Source organism: Somniosus microcephalus, chromosome 7 (genome assembly GCF_052327205.1).
Source record: "Somniosus microcephalus isolate GS21.2 chromosome 7, FLI_Smic_1.0, whole genome shotgun sequence".
In the NCBI taxonomy this organism is placed as follows: Eukaryota; Metazoa; Chordata; class Chondrichthyes; order Squaliformes; family Somniosidae; genus Somniosus; species Somniosus microcephalus.
In genome coordinates, this window is record NC_140993.1 from 177,090,384 (window position 1) to 177,112,969 (window position 22,586).

At 50.1% G+C, this 22,586-nt stretch overlaps 1 protein-coding gene across 1 annotated transcript in view; it reads right to left on the minus strand.

The window, feature by feature from the left end:
- Positions 1–22,586, minus strand: part of LOC147115028 (lethal(3)malignant brain tumor-like protein 4) — a 591,174-nt gene that overhangs the window by 23,044 nt on the left and 545,544 nt on the right. Inside the window, exon 21 of the mRNA XM_085993271.1 lies at positions 10,820–10,989. Coding sequence (XP_085849397.1) covers positions 10,820–10,989 — 170 coding nt within the window. The remainder of the gene's footprint in view (positions 1–10,819; positions 10,990–22,586) is intronic.

Below are 22,586 nucleotides of genomic sequence, written 5' to 3' on the forward strand. Positions count from 1 at the left end.
ACCAGAGGGTCCGTTTTATGGGCCCTCACGTGCTTTCGCAGCAAGACGGGCCCCGGAGAGGTCAGCCAGGTTGGTAGAGTGGTTCCCGTAGTCGACTTCCTGGGGAAAACAAACATTCGTTCATGGGGGGTGGCGTTAACGGCAGTGCAAAGTAGTGACCGGATGGAATGCAGCGCTGTCGGGAGGACTTCCTGCCAGCGGGAGGTTGGGAGGCCCTTAGACTTTAGGGCTAAGAGGACGGCCTTCCATACCGTCGCGTTCTCTCTTTCCACCTGGCCGTTCCCTCGGGGGTTGTAGCTGGTGGTCCTGCTTGCAGCAATACCTCTCGCTAGCAGGAACTGATGGAGTTCCTCGCTCATGAAGGAGGAGCCCCGGTCACTATGTATATAGTTTGGGAACCCGAACAAGGCGAAGAGGTCGTTCAGGCATTTAATGACCGTGGTGCTGGTCATGTCTGGGCAGGGGAAGGCAAAGGGGAAACGGGTGTACTCATCAACGATGTTGAGGAAGTACACATTACGGTCAGAGGACGGGAGGGGCCCCTTAAAGTCGATGCTCAGGCGCTCGAAGGGGCGGGTGGCCTTGATCAGGCTTGCTCTGTCCGGCCTAAAGAAGTGCGGTTTGCACTCGGCACAGGTCTGGCAGTTCCTGGTCATGGTCCTGACCTCCTCGATGGAGTATGGCAGGTTGCGGGCCTTAATGAAGTGGTAAAGTCTGGTGACCCCGGGGTGGCAGAGGTCATTGTGGAGGGTCTGAAGTCTATCACCTTGCGCGCTGGCGCATGTAATTCGTGACAGAGCATCAGGGGGATCGTTCAGCTTACCTGGCCGGTACAAGATATCATAATCATAGGTGGATAGTTCGATTCTCCACCTCAATATCTTGTCATTCTTGATTTTGCCCCTCAGCTTGTTATTAAACATAAAAGCGACCGAACGCTGGTCGGTGAGGAGGGTAAATCGTTTGCCTGCCAGGTAATGCCTCCAGCGTCGTACCGCCTCCACAATCGCTTGGGCCTCCTTCTCGACCGACGAGTGTCGGATCTCAGGGCCCTGTAGGGTCCTTGAGAAGAAGGCCACTGGTCTCCCCTCCTGGTTAAGGGTAGCGGCTAGGGCGAAGTCGGATGCATCGCTCTCCACTTGGAAGGGGATGGACTCGTCCACTGCGTGCATTGTGGCCTTGGCGATGTCTCCCTTAATGAGGGAGAAGGCTGCGCACGCTTCCTCCGTAAGGGGGAAGGATGTGGACTTCATGAGGGGTCTGGCTTTGTCTGCATAATTGGGCACCCATTGGGCATAGTAGGCGAAGAGCCCCAGGGTTCTCTTCAGAGCCTTTGGACAGTGGGGGAGGGGTAGCTCCATGAGGGGATGCATTCTTTCGGGGTCGGGGCCGATGACTCCGTTCTCTACTACACAGCCGAGGATGGCAAGGCGCGAGGTGTTAAACACACATTTCTCCTTATTGTAGGTGAGGTTCAGCCGTTGGGCCGTACGGAGGAATCTCTCCAGATTAACGTCATGGTCCTGCCGGTCGCGGCCGCAGATGGTGACGTTATCTAGGTAGGGGAACGTGGCATGCAGCCCGTTCTGGTCAACCATCCGATCCATCTCCCTTTGGAAGACCGAAACCCCGTTGGTGACGCCGAAGGGAACCCTAAGGAAGTGGTAGAGGCGGCCGTTCGCCTCGAAGGCTGTATACTGGCGGTCCTCAGGGCGGATAGGGAGTTGGTGGTAGGCCGACTTAAGGTCGATGGTCGAGAATACTCGGTATTGTGCAATCTGATTGACCATGTCAGATATGCGGGGGAGGGGGTATGCGTCCAGCTGGGTGTACCTGTTTATGGTCTGGCTGTAGTCGATGACCAGGCGATTTTTATCGCCGGTCTTAACGACCACGACCTGGGCACGCCAGGGGCTGCTGCTCCCCTCGATAATGCCCTCTTTCAGGAGGCGCCGCACCTCATAGCTAATGAAGGCTCTGTCCCCGGCGCTGTACCGCCTGCTCTTGGTAGCGACGGGTTTGCAGTCGGGGGTTAGGTTAGCGAACAGGGAAGGTGGCGGGACCTTGAGGGTGGATAGGCTGCAGGTGTTACGCGGTGGGCGGTTTAACATTCGCTGGTTGTCGACTGTGAGTGGGGGGAGGGGTCCACCGTATGTTAGGGTGACACTTTGGAGGTGGGATTGGAAGTCCAGCCCTAGTAGGACGGCAGCGCAGAGCTGGGGGAGGACGAGGAGTTTAAAGTTTTTATACTCCGTACCCTTAACCAACAGGGTCACAGCACAGTAGCCGCTGATGTCCGTGGCGTGGGACCTCGATGCCATCGAGATTCGGTTGCGCGTTGGCAGGACAGGGAGGGAGTAGTGGCTCACCGTGTCTGGGTGGATGAAGCTCTCCGTGCTTCCGCTGTCGAACAGGCAGGTCGTGGCGTGGCCGTTTACTTTGATGTCCATCATCGACTTGGACAGGTGATGCGGGCGGGCTTGATCCAGAGTGACGGAGGCTAGTGTGTAGTTGAGCGAGTCATTGTCGTCTGCGGGTGAGGCGGTCGTCGGGTCCGGAGGCACGGTGGCAGTCGAGCGTGGTGGGTAAAATGGCGTCTCCCACGAGGTTGGACAAAATGGCTGCCCCCATAACTCACATGAGGCACTATTGGTGTCGGTTGCCTTGATCAAAGATGGCCGCCCCCATGACCCACGTGTGGGGATGCTGGCCTCTGTTGCCTTGAAGGAAGATGGCCGCCCCCACAGTTCGCATGAGGCACTGCTGGCGATCCACTCCTGCAGGCCTTAGCAAAATGGCCTTTCTTCCTGCAGGTTGAGCAAGTGGAGTTCCTAGCTGGGCAGCGCGGCCTCGGGTGTTTCTCCTGGCCGCAGAAAAAGCAGCCGCGGGGGTCCGATGTCGGAGCCGGTACCGGGGGTGGCGGTCCCGATCGGGTCCGGGACGCTGACGCTGAGGTAGGTCCCGGGGGCGGCGCGGTGAAGGGTATTGTGGTAGGGGTCGGGCCCGAGTCCCAGGGTCGCGAACAGTACCTGGAAAACGCCTCCTGGTCCCGATGGGCCACCTCCAGGGAGAGAGCGAGGGCTGCAGCTTTGTCCAGGTCGAGGTCCCTTGCTTCCAGTAATCGCTGCCGTGAGTAGTCGGACCGTAGGCCTTTCACGAAGGCATCGCGGACGTTGTCTTCCGTAATTTCTGCCGCCGTTACTGCTTTAAAGTTACAGTCTCTGCCGAGTGCTTGTAGCACCCGTAAAAATTCCTCCACCGGCTCCCCTGGCAGTTGCGGGCGGGACCTTAGGAGGTGCCTGGTATACATGGGGTTTACCGGGGTTTGGTACTGTCTTTTCAGCCGGTTGATGGCGTCCTCGTATGTTTTAAGGTCCCGGATGAGCGCGAATACTTTAGGGCTCAGTTGGGCGTTCAGGACTCTTAGCTTGGATCTCTGAGGCACGCTGGACTCTTCCAGGTAGGCTTCAAAGCAGCCCAGCCAGTGATCGAAGTCGAGGGCTGAGTTCGCTGCCCGTGGATTTAGATCCAGGTACGGTGGTCTGAGGGCTCGCAGCCAAGCCGGCTGCTGTGACTGTTGTGGCTCGGCGTCTGAAGGCTGCTGTGGCTGTTGTGGCTGGGCGTCTGGCTGGTCAAACATCTTAAAATTTAGTCAATAAAATTGATATACCTATCAATTCGTCCAATGAAAAGCGACGAGTTAGGAAAGTAACTATAGGTTTTTATTGACTAAATAACAGAGCCCACCCTCATGGGTGATCGGATCCAACAAGGAGGAATACCAGCCAGTCGACTACCTTTATACCTGGGCAGGTAGGTGGAGCCATGGGCGGAGTCAGTGATGGTCAGCCCAGGTATAACAGCGTGACAAGAGGCGACCTCGTATAGTGATACAACAGTGAGAACAGTGATAACAATATAACAGTGATAACTATAGTGTAACGATAGTGAACGATAAAAGTGGTTTACCACAGAGATAGTCATTGCTTGGCACTTCTGTGGCGTGAATGTTAATGTGGGCATGGACTGCTTCATTATCTGAGGAGTTGTGAATGACGCTGAACACAGCAGTCATCAGCAAACATCCCCATTTCTGACCTTATGTTGGAGGGAAGGTCATTGATGAAGCAGCTGAAGATGGTTGGGCCTAGGACACTGCCCTGAGGAACTCCTGCAACGATGTCCTGGGGCTGTGATGATTGACCTTCAACCACCACAACCATCTTCCTTTGTGTTAGGTATGACTCCAGCCAGTGGAGCGTTTTCCCCCCGATTCCCATTGACTTCAGTTTTACTAGGGCTCCTTGATGCCACACTCAGTCAAATGCTGCCTTGATGTCAAGGACAGTCACTCTCGCCTCACCTCTGGAATTCAGCTCCTTTGTCCATGCTTGGACCAAGGCTGTAATGAGGTCGGAAGCCGAGTGGTCTTGGTGGAACCCAAACTGGGCAACAGTGAGCAGGTTTTTGGTGAGTAAGTACCACTTGACACCTTCCATCACGTTGCTGACGATTGAGAGTAGACTGATGGATGGTAATTGGCCGGGTTGGATTTGTCATGGTTTTTGTGGACCAGACATACCTGAGCAGTTTTCCACATTGTCGGATAGATACCAGTGTTGTAGCTGTACTGGAACAGCTTGGCTAGAGGCGCGGCTAGTTCTGGAGCACAAGTCTTCAGCACAATAGCCGGGATGGTGTCGGGGCCCGTAGCCTTTGCTGTATCCAGTGCGCTGAGCTGTTTCTTGATATCACGTGGAGTGAATCGAATTGGCTGAAGACTGGCTCCTGTGATGGTGGGGACCTCAGGAGGAGTCCGATATGGATTATCCACTCAGCACTTCTGGCTGCAAACGCTTCAGCCTTGTCTTTTGCACTCACGTACTGGGGTCCACCATCATTGAGGATGGGGATATTCATGGAGCCTCCTCCTCCCGTTAGTTGTTTAATGATCCACCACCATTCACAACTGGATGTGGCAGGACTGCAGAGCTTTGATCTGATCCATTGATTGTGGGATTGCTTAGCCTTGTCTATAGGATGCTGCTTCCGCTTTTTCGCATGCATGTAGTCCTGTGTTGCAGCTTCCCCAGGTTGGCACCTCATTTTTAGATACACCTGGTGCTGCTCCTGGCATGCTCTTCTACACTCCTTATTAAACCAGGGTTGGTCCCCTGGCTTGATGGTAATAGTAGAGTGAGGGATATGCTGGGCCATGAGGTTAGATTGTGGTGGAATACAATTCTACTGCTGCTGATGGCCCATAGCGCCTCATGGATGCCCAGTTTTGAGCTGCTAGATGTGTTCTGAATCTATCCCATTTAGCAAAGTGGTAGTGCCACACAACACGATGGAGGGTGTCCTCAGTGTGAAGATGGGACTTCGTCTCCACAATGACTGTGTGGTGGTCACTGCTACCAATACGGTCATGGACAGATGCATCTGCGACAGGTAGATTGGTGAGGACGAGGTGAAGTAGGTTTTTCCCTCGTGTTGGTTCTCTCACCACATGTCACAGGCCCAGACTGGCAGTTATGTCCTATTAGGACTCGGTCAGTAGTGGTGCTACCGAGCCACTCTTGGTGATGGACATTGAAATCCCCCACCCAGAGTGCCCTTGCTACTCTCCGTGCTTCTTCCAAGTGGTGTTCAACATGGAGGAGTACTAATTCATCAGCTGAGGGAGGGCGGTAGGTGGTAATCAGCAAGAGGTTTCCTTGCCCATGCTTGACCTGAATTCATGAGACTTCATGGGGTCCGGAGTTAATGTTGAGGACTCCCAGGGTCACTCCTTCCCGACTGTATACCACTGGGACAGGACATACCCAGGGATGGTGATGGAGGAGTTTGGGACTTTGGCTGAAAAGTATGATTCTGTCAGGCTGTTGCTTGACTGGTCTGTGGGACAGCTTTCTCAATTTTGGCACAAATCCCCAGCTGTTGGTGAGGAGGACTTTGTAGGGTTGACTGGGCTGGGTGTGCCGTTGCCATTTCCGTAGCCGGTGCCGAGTGGTCCGTCCAGTTTCATTCTTATTATTGTGTTTCGTAGCGGTTTGTTACAACTGAGTGACTTGCTCAGCCATTTCATAGGGCAGTTAAGAGTCAACCACATTGCTGTGGGTCTGGAGTCAGATATAGGCCAGACCAGGTAAGGGCAGTAGTTTTTCCTTCCCTAAAGAACATTAGTGAACCATTTGGGTTTTTACGACAATCCGATAGTTTCATGGTTACCATTACTGTTACTAGCTTTTTATTCCAGATTTATTTAATTAACTGAATTTAAATTCCCCAGCTGCCATGGTGGGATTTGAACTCACATTTCTGCATCATTAGTCCAGGCCTCTGGAGCACTAGTCCAGTGACATTACCACTATGCTATCGTTCCACTTTAACTGTATTAGAATGGAGGCCATTGTCTGGCAATATATTCAGCAGCATGTATGCTATGGCTGTGAAACAACTGATCCTGGTCCTTACATTTAAGTATGTTAAACATGTTGTTCCTGGAGGTTTGAACATGTTACAAGATCCCTTTTCAGTTTCAGTTTGTCCTTGAATTTGTACTGTGCAAATGTTAGCTTACAATGACTTAATTTATTTAGAGTTAATTGCTTTGCCTGCTATTTTAACGAAGACATTAACTCATGGGCCACCTCCAGAATGTGATTTCACACCATCTGTGTGCAGTATAATTCCAGCCTGGCACAAAATCCTATTTTAAAATTGGTCCACAGTACCTCCTAGAAACTTTAAAAACTTATTTTTCCATCTTTTTGATGTTATGAAAAAGTGAGTGTTCCCAACCGTGTTCTCCTAACATTAACCATTAGTTGCCCAGGGAGCAAAGCCCAGGGAGTATCTAAACATTCATGCTCAGAGGTCCTTCGACATAGTTGGCATAGCTGGCCCTATAACTCAGTATGACTTGAGTCTCAGACTGTTTATATGTAGTTTAACTGCACCCTAAGATATTAATGTAGTCTGACAATGTTTCTACAAAAATCCTCAGCTTGACATTAATGAAACTGACAACAGTATCTTCTACAGAAATTGCCGTCAGCCAATGATATCATGTAGAAATTGAAATAGCCCTCATATCACTGTCAAAATGTCAACCTAATGCCTCAGACTTCTTTTCATTTGCTAATATTGTGAAATATTTCTGAAAACAACAGACACAATGAGGCAGAAATTCCGATCCCTACAGGTGAGTACGCGCTGTGTACTCACCCGTAGGGACATCGGAAATGCCGGTTTCAGGCAAGCACTGCGCATGCGCTGGAAACCGGCATTTCCGATCTGTCAAGAAAGCTCTTGACAGATCGGACGCCTGCGCTGGAACAGGGTCTCTGCGGGTGAAGAGTTCTGTTTTTTGGAGACCCTCCGCCCGCAGAAAACACTTACAATTCTTGTGCCTGTAAAAGCAGGCGCAAGGCCTGTTTTAACCAGGCTAAGAGTTGAAGTAAGTAAAAAAAAAAAAATATTTTTCCACTGATTTATCATTTAAAAATACTTTAAAGAAAGGTAAGTTTATTTTTAGCCGTTAAAAACTTTAATTATTTTTTTCAAAAATTTAAATTTTTGTTTAAAATAGTTAATTTATGTAATTTATAGTCATTTTAAAAATGTGATTAAAAAAAAAAATTATTTGACGTTTTACTATGTTTTGGGGGTGATCTCTAGTCATAGATTTGACAGGTGAACTTCCTATCAAATCTATGAATGGAGATTCCCTGTTCTGATTGGCTCCCCATGGCCCACGTGATCCCAGGGATGCTGTGACCTACCTGCGCCCCTGGGATACGCGTGCCCTGCACACCGGCAGTTTGAAGAGGCGCAGCAACGGAACTCTGCGCCTCCCGGGAGCCTTCCGGTCCAAGCAGAGATTTCTCTTAGGGCGCTAATGGCAGGCGCAAATCAACCAAATTTAGCCCCCATAGCCCCAATTCTGAGTTACAATCTCATATAGCAAGGCTCCACTCCGGGAACACAGCCTTTCAATTTTCCCTTCCAGAATTACAGCATCAGAAGTCAGAAGTACAAAATTAATAAGCCTCAAATAATGCCAGTGACTTGGAGAATTCCTCCACCAATACACAGTATTTTACATAGAGTTACATAGAAATTACAAAATCAAACCAGAATATTTTGCCCAGCTAGTCTGTGTTGGTGTTTATCTTCCACCCGAGCAGTAGTCCTAATCCATGTTCCTGCTCTATTCCCATATCCCTTTATTGCCCTTTCCTTCAGCTACCTATCTAACCTGCTCTTAAATGTTGACATGGGCTGGGAAATTCATGTGATCCTGCCCTGCTGCTGTAATTTCACCAGAATGAGGTAGAAATCCCATTTACAAATGCAAGTTTTTGTTGGGATAGTGCCATGGACTTTTATGTTTACCTGAATGAAAAGATCGAGCCTTGGTTCAACGTCTCAACTGTAGGATGCCTCCAACAATGCAGCACTCCCTCAGTAATGCACTGAAGTGTCAGTCTAAATGCAGTCTAAGTGAAATAAGTATACGATACTGTAGTAGCAACCATATTTGAAAGAAGTTGTTTCATGCGTGTGAGAGAAATATAGGTTTTGAAAATGCAGACTTTAGTTTGAGTGAAGGATCCTTCGTAATGTATCACCTGTAATATTATGCTTTATTATACGAGTACCTTGGATAGGTGTTTGGGGCGTGATACACAATTTAAACTGTGAAGTGATAATTCCAGTGAGAGCTATCTGTCAGTGCTTTATCAAATGAAGTTTCCAATTCAAATTATATCTTGTCATTGTTTTTATTACAGTGAAGAAAATATGAAATTGTCTGAAGGGTGTGTATTTTTTGGATCAGTCGGAGGCGATGAGTGAGGATTGTAATGTCACTTTTGGTTTCTCTTCATCATTTCTCACTAATTTATCCTTCGTTTTGAAGTAGATGGAAATATGTTTCCATGGTACATGGATTTCTGTCAGTAGCAGAATTTTGTTGTTCTTCCATAGTGCTTTACTGTAGAGGTTGGTTATGTTGCTCCATGTCCAGAGAATTTAGTTCCATTTCTTGTATCTCTTGTACCACTGAATTCCATTCTTCAGTGTTAGCAACAGACTCAAATAACTCAAGACATGTTGATTTGAAAGCAGACATGAGCTAGCAAGTTGAAGTTTGCAAAGAAAGCGCTTACATTTATTTAACACCGTGCACTTTCTCAGGCAGCCCAAAGTACTTTGCAGCCAATGAATTATTTTTGAAAAGTAGTCAATATTATTTTGTAGGCAAATTGAGCAGAGCAAGGTCCCTCAAATAGCAATAAGATAAATCATCACATAATCTGCTATTGGTGCTGATGGTTGAGGGATGAATGTTCGATAGGATAATGAGAGAACTCCCTGTTCTTGAATTGTGCCACAGGATTTTTACATCCTCCTGAACTGTTAGACACGGCGTCAGTTTAATGTCTCATCCAAAAGACTTCCTCAGTGCTGAACTGAAGTGTCAGCCTAAACTATGTCCTGGAGTGGGGCTTGAACCCACAACATTCTGACTGAAATGAGACAGCTACCACTGAGCCAAGCTGATACTTATATATATACACACAATGTTTCTCCACACCCCGTCCCGCCCCGCCCCCTCCCCCACACCAACCTTGTAGATGTTGCTATACATGCTGTTTTCTATTTTTGAATCAGCATGAAAAAATCAAAAGACATCACCAGCTTAGAAAATGGGCAACACGCCAATCCATCCTCGCCCCTACAAAATAAGTTTGTATGCAATTGCATATATTGCTTTCTTACACCAATGTTTGAAGGTTTGGTGTGCAATCATGTTAATCATTTTTTAGCACTTAGGAAATTTTCATTTCTATTGACTTCAATGGAATTGAAAATCGGGAGAGTCAAAATTACCCCAATTGTTTTAAATATTTCAAGGATGTGCAATGTTACTGACATAAAACAACCTAACACTAATTTATTTTGCAGCCATGCCTGTTATCCATTACACTGCTGCATCGTCATAAAGATGTTCTGTTGTTTGCTTTTGGGAAGCATAAACTATTAATTTTGAGTTTATGGGGCTGTTCTGGTGGACTCTCACTATAACTTTTTCAGGAGTTTGCTGGAATAGCCACAAACTAAGCAGGGACTTGGAGATGGCAGGTCCCGGCCTCGTGCCAATGTTTCATGCATTGCTTTGGCCATCCACCCCAGCCTCCACCTACCCTTAAGTCAAGAGTTCCTGTGACCCTGTCCTCATTTGGGACCTGATGTAGGATTGGCACAGGTAGATCTCACTGACAGAGGCTCACCTGAAGGTCCAGGCCAGGATTGGGGCCTGGATCCTCGAAGATGAGGATCCAAAAGTATTCTATTAAAAGCAGCAAAGGGGCATCAAAAATTTCTTTCAGGGGTGGGGGAACCTTTGACCAGCATAGTTCAGTCAGACTTTTTGGCCACTTTGGCAATGTAGCATCCCAGATATGCCACCAACCTACCAAAGGCCTGCTACTCTTGGCCCAGCTCACTAACGCTGTGAATTTAAGTGAGGTCAGTGGTAGAGGTTACTGGTAGGTGCATCCTGGCACTAATGCAAGTTCCCCTCTCCATGGACTTTTGAGGCCCAAAACTCTGCATTAAGTACAATATGTTAGAGCATGTCATGTACTCCTGAATATTTTTCAGGCTTAAATAGTATATTGTTTCTAAATAGTAGCTCAAGTGATATTTCTTACATGCCAACAATGTATTTTTCTTGATATTGTGCAATGAATTTATAATCTTTCCTCATCTTCCTCAGTAAACCCCAGATTGTGCCAGCTCTTTGTACCTCATCAATACTCCACTTGGACACCTTGCTGGCTTGGAAGTTCACCACTCCGGGCAGTAGTTTGCAGTGCTGCTCCCAGCAAAGTGGGAGATCACGAACTGGGTGAGCAGACATGGCTGACATGAAGACGGACTGGTGGAGAGCTTGCTGCATACTGTCAACAGAAAGATCTGGAAAAGAAAGGCAAGATGGAATTACTCACTCTTCCAGAAGCATTTTTTTTGCATTTGATTTTGAATATAATAAAATATTTATATTTTCAGTGACATCTGAAAAAAAAGAGAATGTTATTCCAGGAAGCTCATTTTTGTAATTGTGAGGTAGCTTGTGCATAATTGGTAAGAATTAGTGTCAAAGATTCAGCCAGTCATTATTTGAAGAGAAATAATTTAGAGAATGGGTCATTTGATGTGATAATGCTGCAGTACACTTTCATGATCAACTGCCTGGAAGGAAAGAAAACTCATTAGATGCTGATCAGCTGAGTAATATTGTATCCATATGCCTGAGTGAAAACCATGAAAAACATTAAGTTGACATTTTTAATATGCTTGTGGAACTCAGTTACATGGGCATCTGGGCTTCATTAGTTGAACACTATATAATGGATTTTCAGAACATATCTATATATATAAATCGGTCGGTGTGTCTGTCTGTCATTCTGTCTGTCATCGCCTGTGCGTCTGTCGGGCTATGCGCTCGAAAGTTACAGGGCGTACCTACGCGCGCGTTACCTCCAAAGAAAGCTTACGCTTCCGAGACGGTTTTAAGAGTATTTACGTTTCGGCCGGGCTAAAATCCCGCCCGCGGTATCCCAAAAACCTTCAACGTTCCACTCATTAGCATCTCATTATCCGCTCATTAGCGACAGAGTGACATCGAGCTCGACCAATCGTACGCCGGGTTGCTGGCGTGTGCCGCCGGGCCAATCGGTGCGTGTGTGGCCGGGCCTTATCGTTCTGAACCGAGGTGAGTCGCCGCCATCTTGATTCCAAACTTTTCCTTTCTTTTTCCTGCTTTCTGCGTCTTAAAAAAAAACGTTGCTTTTAAAACACATATTGTTTTAAAAAAAAATGATTTAGAAAGTAATTAACTTATCTAATCTCATTAATTTTCCTACCTTTCCCCGTTTTTCCAGGTAGGCCTAGAAGCCTCGGCGTCTCCTCCGCACCCACGCCCGAGCTAGGCACCTCCCGGCCCCACTCGAAGGCTGGAGGGCCGAGCCTCAGCCCAGCGCCGCTAGGGTGCGCGCGCAGCAGGAGCTGAGACGCGCTGTCTCTCTCTGGCTCGGCCGGGGGGCGGGGCTTGCTGAGCGTCAAGCGTTACCCTGGCAACCCCGGCCGGCCGTCTCGCACAGCTGCAATCGGCGGTCTTCACCTCGGGGGGGGGGGGCCGCGACCCTCGGGGGGGGGGGGGCCGCGCGCGCAGCAGGAGCAGCTGAGACGTGGCGTCTCTCTCTCTGGCTCGGCCCGGGGGCGGGGCTTGGTCAGCGTCACGGTTACCCTGGCAACCAGGCCCGCCGGCCGAGCCAGAGAGAGACGCCGCGTCTCAGCTCCTGCTGCGCGCGCAATCGGCGGTCTTCACCTCGGGGGGCGGCGCGCGACCCTCGGGGGGGGGGGGCCGCGACCCTGGGGGGGGGCCACGACCCTGGGGGGGGGGGCCGCGACCCTGGGGGGGGGGGGCCGCGACCCTCGGGGGGGCCCCCCGCCCTCCCTTCCCCCCGCCCCCTTTTTCCCGCCCCGCCCTCCCTTCCCCCCTCCCTTCCCCGCCCTCCCTCCCCCCCTCCCCCGCCCTCCCTCCCCCTCCCCTCCCCCTCCCCTCCCCTCCCCCCCTCCCCTCCCTCTCTTCCCCCCAGTCGCTCTCTCTCTTCCCCCCAGTCGCTCTCTCTCTTCCCCCAGTCGCTCTCTCTCTTCCCCCCAGTCGCTCTCTCTCTTCCCCCCAGTCGCTCTCTCTCTTCCCCCCAGTCGCTCTCTCTCTCTCTTCCAACAACAACATGCCCTCGAAAAAGCCTCGGCACCGCCGGGCACTTCAGCTAGTATATACATATAGATATAATGGAACAGAATTAACATTTCAGGTATGCTGCCTGACCTGCTGAGTATTTACAGCATTTTCAGTTTATATTTCAGGTTTCCAGCATCCTCAGTATTTTGCCTTTTATAGCAGCTGTTCTGTTGTTACTTGGGTGAGTTGGAGGCAGTTTTACATTAATTAATGTACAATATATCATCAGGGCCATTGATTTACATTGAATATGGCAAGTCAATTTTATTACACAGTATTTTAGGAGGTATGGGTCCAAATTACATGATTATGTCCATATTTTCTTGGAAATTATGTATCAGTGGCCTTGATTGTCATTATATGTTTGCTTAGTACTTCATCTTGCCTCATCATTTTTTAATGTGCAAGATTCACAGGAAGATAGTAACAAAGATGTTCCAGGCTGATAGGAGGTAACTCTTCCCCAGCCTCCTCCCCTCCCCCTTTACTTCACTCCCTCTCCCCATCTTTCCTCTTCTCTCCCACTTCTTTAGCCTGCGTCCAGTTATCCCTCCACCCTCTAACCCTGCTTGACCTGAACATTGTTCTTGGTCACAAAGGCCAGTGTCGGGAGAAGCAGAGAGCGGCAGTGCAGTGAGTACTTAAATTCACTTTCGCGGGCTTTTTTACAGAGGCCAGTGTCGGGAGGAGCAGAGAGCGGCGGTGCAGTGAATACTTAAACTCACTTTCGCGGGCTTTTTTTTACAGAGGCCAGTGTCAGGAGGAGCAGAGAGCAGCGGTACAGTGAGTACTTAAACTCACTTTCGCGGGCTTTTTTTTTTTTTTACAGAGGCCAGTGTCGGGAGGAGCAGAGAGCGGCGGTACAGTGAGTACTGAAACTCACTTCCGCGGGCTTTTTTACAGAAGCTTACCAATCTCACAGACCGGCGGCGGCATTCCGGAGCCACGTCACGATTCAAAAAAGTGACGTGGGCAAGAGGAAGCAGCTGATTGGATGAGTACGGCCAGGTAAGTTATTATACTACTCTATAGTTTGACAGTTAAGATTAATAGTTTATAAAATTTAGAAGGTCTTAATTTTTGTGGTTATAGTTTCTAAGGTCTCTGTTGTGTATCAGGGAGTGCTAGTAACCAAGGGCCCTTGAGTATATCATTTAATTGTAGTGTAATTAGTGGTTATGATTTGATTTAAATTAATTTAAATCAATTAAAGGGTAAGTCATGGCAGGACAGCTCGGCCCTGTGGCATGCTCCTCCTGCGCTATGTGGGAAATCAGGGACATTTCCTGTGTCCCTGATGACCGTGTGTGCGGGAAGTGTATCCAGCTGCAGCTACTGACAGACTGCATTGCGGCACTGAAGCTGCGAATGGAAACATACTGGAGCATTCGCGATGCTGAGGAAATCGTGGATAGCACGTTTAGGGAGTTGGTCACACCGCAGGTAAAGGCTGCACAGGCAGGAAGGGAATGGGTGACCACCAGGCAGAGTAGTAGGCGCAGGCAGGTAGTGCAGGGGTCCCCTGTGGCCATCCCCCTCGCAAACAGATATACCACTTTGGATATTGTTGAGGGAGATGGCTTATTGGGGGAAGACAGCAGCAACCAACTTCCTGGCACCATGGGTGGTTCTGCTGCACAGGATGGGAGGAAAAAGACTGGGAGAGCTATAGTGATAGGGGATTCTATTGTAAGGGGAATAGATAGGCGTTTCTGCGGCCGGAAACGAGACTCCAGGATGGTATGTTGCCTCCCTGGTGCAAGGGTCAAGGATATCTCAGAGCGGCTGCAGGGAATTTTGGAGGGGGAGGGTGAACAACCAGTTGTCGTGGTGCATATAGGTACCAACGATATAGGTAAAAAACGGGATGAGGTCCTAAAATCTGAATATAGGGAGTTAGGAGGTAAATTAAAAAATAGGACCTCAAAGGTAGTAATCTCAGGATTGCTACCAGTGCCACGTGCTAGTCAGAGTAGAAATAGAAGGGTATTTCAGATGAATACGTAGCTAGAGGAATGGTGCAAGGGGGAGGGATTCAAATTCCTGGGACATTGGAACCGGTTCTGGGGGAGGTGGGACCAGTACAAATTGGACGGTTTGCACCTGGGCAGGATCGGGACCAATGTCCTAGGGGGAGTGTTTGCTAGTGCTGTTGGGGAGGGTTTAAACTAAAATGGCAGGGGGTTGGGAACCTGAGCAGGGAGACAGAGGAAAGGGAAGCAAAGATAGAAACAAAAGACAGGAAGGAGAAAAGCAAAAGTGGAAGGCAGAGAAATCAAGGGTGTAAATCAAACAGTAAATAATAATTCTAAAAGGACTAAGAGTGTTAAAGAAACAAGCCTGAAGGCTTTGGCCTAGAAATTCAGTTGGGCGCGCCAGCCGTTAGCGCCTTAGGAGGAGTAGATCTCGAGCGCTAGGCGCTTAGCGCCCGGGCGCAGCGCGATCTGCGCCTCTCCCCAACTTCAGGACACATTTAGCGCCAGCGCAAAGTCTTAGCGCGCGCCCTGCTGCGCGCGCAGATCATGACATCATTTAATAGTGCAACGCCCTTTGTGCGCCCCAAACCGGAACTTCACTCGCGCCGGCCCATTGTGCGCCGGGCGGCCCTAACGACTGTGAAGTGGAACGGTACACAGCCGTGCCGGGCCGCGGGGAGCGCTAATTAAAGGGCACTTACCCTGCACTATAAAGGCCAGCCATTTTGCTGCATTCACTCTTGTGCCACGGTTTTTTGGACAGAGACCAAGGAGGAGAGCTTACTGGTTTGGACCAACACTAGGACAGGTATTTTTGGCTCAGGCCAGAGCTTAGCAATTATCTTTGCCTTCATTGAGAGCTCAGTGTTTCCCAGCATATAATGGGGGCTGCATTGGGTGCCAACGCTGACTTTCAGCCTTATGCCAGAAGGGCTTACAGACGCCGTGAGAGAGTGGCGGCCCTGGCCAGATGCAGAGGGGGCAACAGGCGTCGCCAACTGAGGCCTTACCCACCCAGGGTATACCGCCAGCAGTCCTCCTATCTCAACATGCCTGCCGCGATGTGTGTTAGGAGGCTGCGATTCAGAAGGGAGGTGGTTGCAGACATCTGCCAGCTGCTTCACAGAGATCTGCAGCCACAGCTGATGCGCAGGACGTCTCTGTCGGTGGCAGTGAAGGTGACGGTGGCTCTCAACTTCTATGCCACCGGCTCCTTCCAATCCGCTGCTGGGGACATCGCAAACATCTCCCAGTTCGCCGTGCATTGCTGCATCCGCCAGGTGACAGAAGCCCTTTTCACAAGGAGACATCAATTCATCTCCTTCCCCATGACCCTGGACAAGCAGCAGCAGCGTGCAGTGGGATTTGCAAGAATAGCGGGCTTCCCCATGGTGCAGGGCGCCATTGACTGCACGCATGTGGCTTTGCGGGCACCTCTTGAGCATGCCGAGGATTACCGCAACCGGAAGGGCTACCATTCCCTCAATGTACAGCTGGTGTGTGACCACAGGCAGCGCATCCTAGCTGTCAATGCCCGCTTTCCAGGCAGCAGCCACGATGCCTTTATCCTGCGACAGACAACTGTGGCTGACATGTTCCAGGCACAGCCTCCCCCAAGAGGATGGCTTATCGGGGACAAAGGCTATCCTTTGTGTACCTGGCTCATGACCCTGCTCCGCGCGCCCACGACCCCTGCTGAAGAGGCATACAACGAGAGCCATCAAGCGACTAGGAACATCATAGAACAAACAATCGGCGTCCTCAAGCAACGGTTCCGCTGTCTCGATCGCTCCGGGGGAGCCCTCCAGTATTCGCAGGATCGAGTCTCCCAATTCGTCGTCGTTTGCTGCATGCTGCACAACCTGGCTATCCGCAGGACTCGGGCACTGCCACCTCACGTTGGACCACCACCTCAGGAGGAGGAGCAGGAGGAGCATGAGGAGGAGGAGGAGGAGGAGTACCAGCCCAGGAGGGAGGCACAAGGTCCAAGGGCCGCCCGTCGGCGGCTTATTGAACGTCACTTCTAGGCCCCCTGTCAGGGAATGGCATGTGCCAATGAAAGAACATGATTGCAGCCGCTCCGCAAGCCCTCAGCCGGTTAAGGCAACAAACACTTCAAAGATCAAACATGGACAATGTTAATAAATAAAATGCTTTATTGTTCAAACTCAGCTCCCTTCCCACATGAAAACCAAAAACAGACGAAACCCCCAAAAAACACTCAAACAAATTACTCGCTCCCACAACCTGGAGAGGATTAACAAAATAGTGCAACTAAAATGGCCGTCATTCTCGGCCTTCGTAAAAAACAAACATCACATCATCGGCCTTCAAAAAACAAACATGCAAATCTCGGCCTCAAAAAACAAACACAACTGGCCACACATTCGACTATTTGGCCCGCTAGGGCGATGCCTTGGCCATCTTTGTGTGGCCCCTGCCCGCCCTGCTGCTCCTCCTCAAAGTAAGGCCACTGGCTGCTGCAAGGCTGGGGGCAGGCGCCTGAGGGGCACATGTCGTGACGGCAGATGCCCTTAGGGGTCGGCCTAGTCGAGGTCTGGCCGTCGAGCGGTCGGCTGTTGAATGCTGCAGCTGTGGCTGGCCAGCATCAGTCGCTGCAGTAGCTCCTGCCAGCTCCACTGGGGGAGTGGCAGTGGCGGCTGGAGGAATGCGGGCAAGCTGGTGGATGGCAGGCGCTCGCTGGTCGCCTGAGACACTGGCACTCGCTCGGGCCAGCACTGCAGCATGCGCACCAATCTGCCGAGGGACAGACCGCTGTGCTGCTGCAGCGCGCCGGGTGCCCTGGCGATGCCTAGCTGACACAGCGAGTGTGGCAGCAGTGAGTGCCCGTGTTGACCTGTTCACTGACCGCATCAGAGCAGCCATTGACTGGACGGCACCACTGATCACCTGGCCAGTCGCTGCCAGAGCTGCCCCGAATTCCGCCCGACTCACTGCCTGATCTGCCCGGAATTCCGCCCAACTGATGGCCTCTGAGGGCCCGAACTCGGTCACACTCCGAGAGAGGGACTCGATGGCCTCAGGCAACCGTGCCACTGCCGCCATGAGCTTCGTGTGCCGGCGCTCCGAGTCCGCGGACAAGTCCTCGAGGCGTTCCATCTCCTCGGCGAAGACCATCTCCGGACTGGGGGCCGGACTCTCCCTCTGGGGAGAAGGCCGCCGAGCTGGCCGACCCTTCCTGCGCTGCTGTTCGCCGCTGGGCCCAGCAATTGGACTCCCCTCCGACGCATCCCCCCTCTGGGGAGAAGGCCGCCGAGCTTCCACCCCCCTCCCGCGTTTCTGCAGGCCGCAGGTCCCATGAGCTCCCCTCCCCTTCGAAACTTCCGCCACGCTCCCCTCCAGGGAAGACGTGTCCCCTACATTGGCCTGGGTGGCCGCGGCTGAGGGTTCCCCTGATGGGCCGCCTTCCTCTTGCTCCTCCTCCTGCTCCTCTTCTGAGGGGCTGTCACTGGCAAGTTCAGGGACCTCCTCCTCACCATCTGAAAGCAGGAAGGCACAAGAGTAGCTTTAGACTGAGGAGAGGGCGTCAGCAAGGGATGCATGAGTGGTGGCATTCAGCGCATTGGTCGGACAGTGGCAAAGGATGTAGATCTGATGCGCAAGTGGGACGAGAGAGGTCCAAACGTGGCTGTCCTTACCATTGGTGGCCAGAACAGGGTCAGCATCTCCACATGCAAGAGGGCCAATCACCCGGGCACCCATGATGCGCTCCACGCGATGTTGAAGCTCGGTGAGCGGCTGGATCTGGGGTCGGCCTCCCCCGGTCGCAGTCCGGCTCTTCCGATTATTTGCCAGCTTGGCCTGCAAGAGAAAGGACGGCCTCTAAGTACAGTGTGTCGCCCTGATCTTGTGTGCACTGCCTCCCATGGTGGAATAGCCTGGCCAGTGTGTCACCCTGATCTTGTGTGCACTGCCTCCCATGGTGGAATAGCCTGGCCAGTGTGTTAAGTGCAGATTGTGCAATTGATGTTCATGCCTGTCCCATCGCTGCTGGATGAGGGCTGGCCATTAGGGCTTTCAGGTCCCTTTGCCCATAGTGTGAGGTGCACATGCAAGGATGAGGAGGTCACTGGAAAGGGTACTCACCCTGACAATCCGCGTGAGGTCATTAAACTTTTTGCGGCATTGGACACCGCTCCTGGGGACCTCGCTGTTGGCTGACAGCTTGCTGGCGACATGCCTCCAGGCTCTCCTGTAGACGCGGAACGGCGCCCTCTTGCCATTGTGCGGGTACAAAACATGGCGCCCCTTCTCCACAGCACCAACCAGCACACTCAGATCACGCTCTGAGAAGCGCTGCGCACGTTCACGGGCCTTCTCCATGGCTTCAGGCGCTATTTGGGTCCAGCAGCAGTGTTCAGGCCTAGCTGCAGGGCTCCACTATCCAGGGCGTGGCAGCAGACACAGTCGACCCTTCCCCCTTAAGAGCTGGCCGGCGCCAGGGTGTCTGCTGTCAATCACGAGATGGCCGCACCTGCGCTGCGCATGGCCTCGGCGCTATCGATCAGCACCTCCGGCTTAGCGCCCAAACAGAGGCGTCCAACACCAGTTTTAGCGCTCGAGCGAACTCTTAGGGCGAAGCTAATGAATATCGGAGAAGTGGCCTCGATTTGGCGGCGGGCGCAAACTTTAGCGGCCGCCCCACTTTACCGCCCCAAAAGTGGCTACAATGAATTTCTAGGCCTTTGTGTCTTAATGCAAGGAGCATTCATAATAAGGTGGATGAATTAGCTGCGCAAATAGATGTAAACAGATATGATGTAATTGGAATTACAGAGACATGGCTCCAGGGTGACCAAGGCTGGGAATTCAACATCCAGGGGTATTCAATATTCAGGAAGGACAGGCAAAAAGGAAAAGGAGGTGGGGTAGCATTGCTGGTTAAAGAGGAGATTAACAAAATAGTCAGGAAGGATATTAGCTCTGATGATGTGGAATCTGTATGGGTAGAGCTGAGAAATACCAAGGGGCAGAAAACGTTAGTGGGAGTTGTATGCAGACCCCCAAACAGTAATGCTGAGGTTGGGATGGAATTAAACGGGAAATTAGAGACACGTGCAATAAGGGCACAGCAGTTATCATGAGTGACTTTAATCTACATATAGATTGGGCTAACCAAATTAGTAACAATACTGTGGAGGAGGAATTCCTAGAGTGTATATGGGATGGTTTCCTGGACCAATATGTCAAGGAACTAACTAGAGATCAGGCCATCTTAGGCTGGGTATTATGTAATGAGAAAGGATTAATTAGCAATGTTGTTGTGCGAGGCCCCTTGGGGAGGAACGATCATATTATGATAGAATTCTTCATTAAGATGGAGAGTGAAGTAGTTGACTCAGAGACTAGGATCCTGAATTTAAATAAAGGAAACTACGATGGTATGAGGCGCGAGTTGGCTAGGATGGATTGGGGAACGTTACTTAAAGGGTTGACGGTGGATAGGCAATGGCAAACATTTAAAGATTGCATGGATGAACTACAGAATTTGTTCATCCCTGTTTGGCATAAAAATAAAACAAAAAAGGTGACTCAACCGTGGCTACCAAGGGAAATTAGGGATAGCATATGATCCAAGGAGAGGACATATAAATTGGCCAGAAAAAGCTGCAAAACTGAGGATTGGGAGCAGTTTAGGATTCAGCAAAGGAGGACAAAGGGATTAATTAAGAGGGGGAAAATAGAATATGAGAGTAAGCTTGCTGGGAACATAAAAACTGACTGTAAAAGCTTCTATAGATATGTGAAGAGAAAAAGATTGGTGAAGTCAAGCGTAGGTCCCTTGCAGTCAGAATCTGGGGAATTTATAATGGGGAACAAAGAAATGGCCGACCAATTAAATACATACTTTGGTTCTGTCTTCACAAAGGAGGACACAAATAACCTTCCAGAGATTTCAGGGAACATAGGGTCTAATGAGAAGGAGGAATTGAGAAGGAGGAATTGAATGAAATCAGTATTTGTAGGAAAATGGTGTTAGGGAAATTGACGGGATTGAAGGCCGATAAATCCCCAGGGCCTGATAATCTACATCCTAGGGTACTTAAGGAAGTGGCCCTAGAAGTAGTAGATGCATTGCTGGTCATCTTCCAAAATTCTATAGACTCTGGAATAGTTCCCATGGATTGGAGGGTAGCTAATGTAACCCCACTATTTAAAAAAGGTGGTAGAGAGAAAACGGGGAATTACAGACCGGTAAGCCTGACATCGGTAGTGGGGAAAATGCTAGAGTCCATTATAAAAGATGTAATAGCAGAGCACTTGGAAAACAGTGACAGGATCGGACAAAGTCAACATGGATTTACAAAAGGAAAATCATGCTTGACTAATCTACTGGAATTTTTTGAGTATGTAACTGGTAGAATAGATAAGGGAGAACCAGTGGATGTGGTGTATTTGGACTTTCAGAAGGCTTTCGATAAGGTCTCGCATAAGAGATTGGCGTGCAAAGTTAAAACACATGGGATTGGGGGTAAGGTACTGACTTGGATAGAGAACTGTTTGGCAGACAGGAAGCACAGAGTTGGAATAAACGGGTCTTTTTCCGAGTGGCAGGCAGTGACTAGTGGGGTACCGCAGGGATCGGTGCTAGGACCCCAGCTATTCACAAAATATATTAATGATCTAGACGAGGGAACTAGATGTAATATCTCCAAGTTTGCAGACGACACAAAGCTGGGTGGGCGTGTGTGCTGTGAGGAGGATGCAGAGAAACTTCAGTATAATTTGGACAGGTTGGGTGATTGGGCAGATGCATGGCAGATGCAGTATAATTTGGATAAATGTGAGGTTATCCACTTTGGTGGCAAAAACAGGAAGGCAGATTATTATCTGAACGGCAATAGATTGGGAAAAGGGGAAGTGCAACAAGACCTGGGTGTCCTTGTGCACCAGTCGCTGAAGGTAAGCATGCAGGTGCAGCAGGCGGTTAAGAAGACAAATGGTATGTGGCCTTCATAGCTAGAGGATTCGAGTACAGGAGCAAGGATGTCTTGCTGCAGTTGTACAGGGCCTTGGTGAGACCACACCTTGAGTATTGTGTGCAGTTTTGGTCGCCTTATCTGAGGAAGGATGTTCTTGCCATGGAGGGAGTGCATCGAAGATTCACCAGACTGATACCTGGGATGGCAGGAATGACGTATGAAGAGAGATTGAGTCGATTAGGTTTATATTCGCTAGAGTTCAGAAGAATGAGAGGGAATTTCATTGAAACTTCTAAAATTCTAACAGGACTAGACAGACTAGATGCAGGAAGGATGTTCCCGATGGTGGGGGAGTCCAGAACCAGGGATCACAGTCTAAGGATAAGGGGTAAGCCATTTAGGACTGAGATGAGGAGGAATTTCTTCACCCAGAGAGTGGTGAACCTGTGGAATTGTCTACCGCAGAAGGCAGTTGAGGTCAACTTATTAAATATATTCAAGAAGGAGTTAGATATATTTCTTAAGGCTAAAGGGATCAAGGGATATGGGGAGAAAGCAGGGACAGGGTACTGAATTTGGATGATCAGCCATGATCTCAATAAATGGCGGAGCAGGCTCGAGGAGCCGAATGGCCTACTCTTGCTCCTATCTTCTATGTTTCTATGTCTTGACTCCCCATATGCAACGCCACAATAGATTGACACTTCTCCACCTTCTTCCAAGACCTCTAATGCTCCTCTACATTGCCTTCCTTCATCCTGTTGTACCTTCCCCCTCTGCCGCCCCACTCTAACATCCCCTGCCTCACACTTGCACCTATTCATAAAGCAGCAACAAATCACA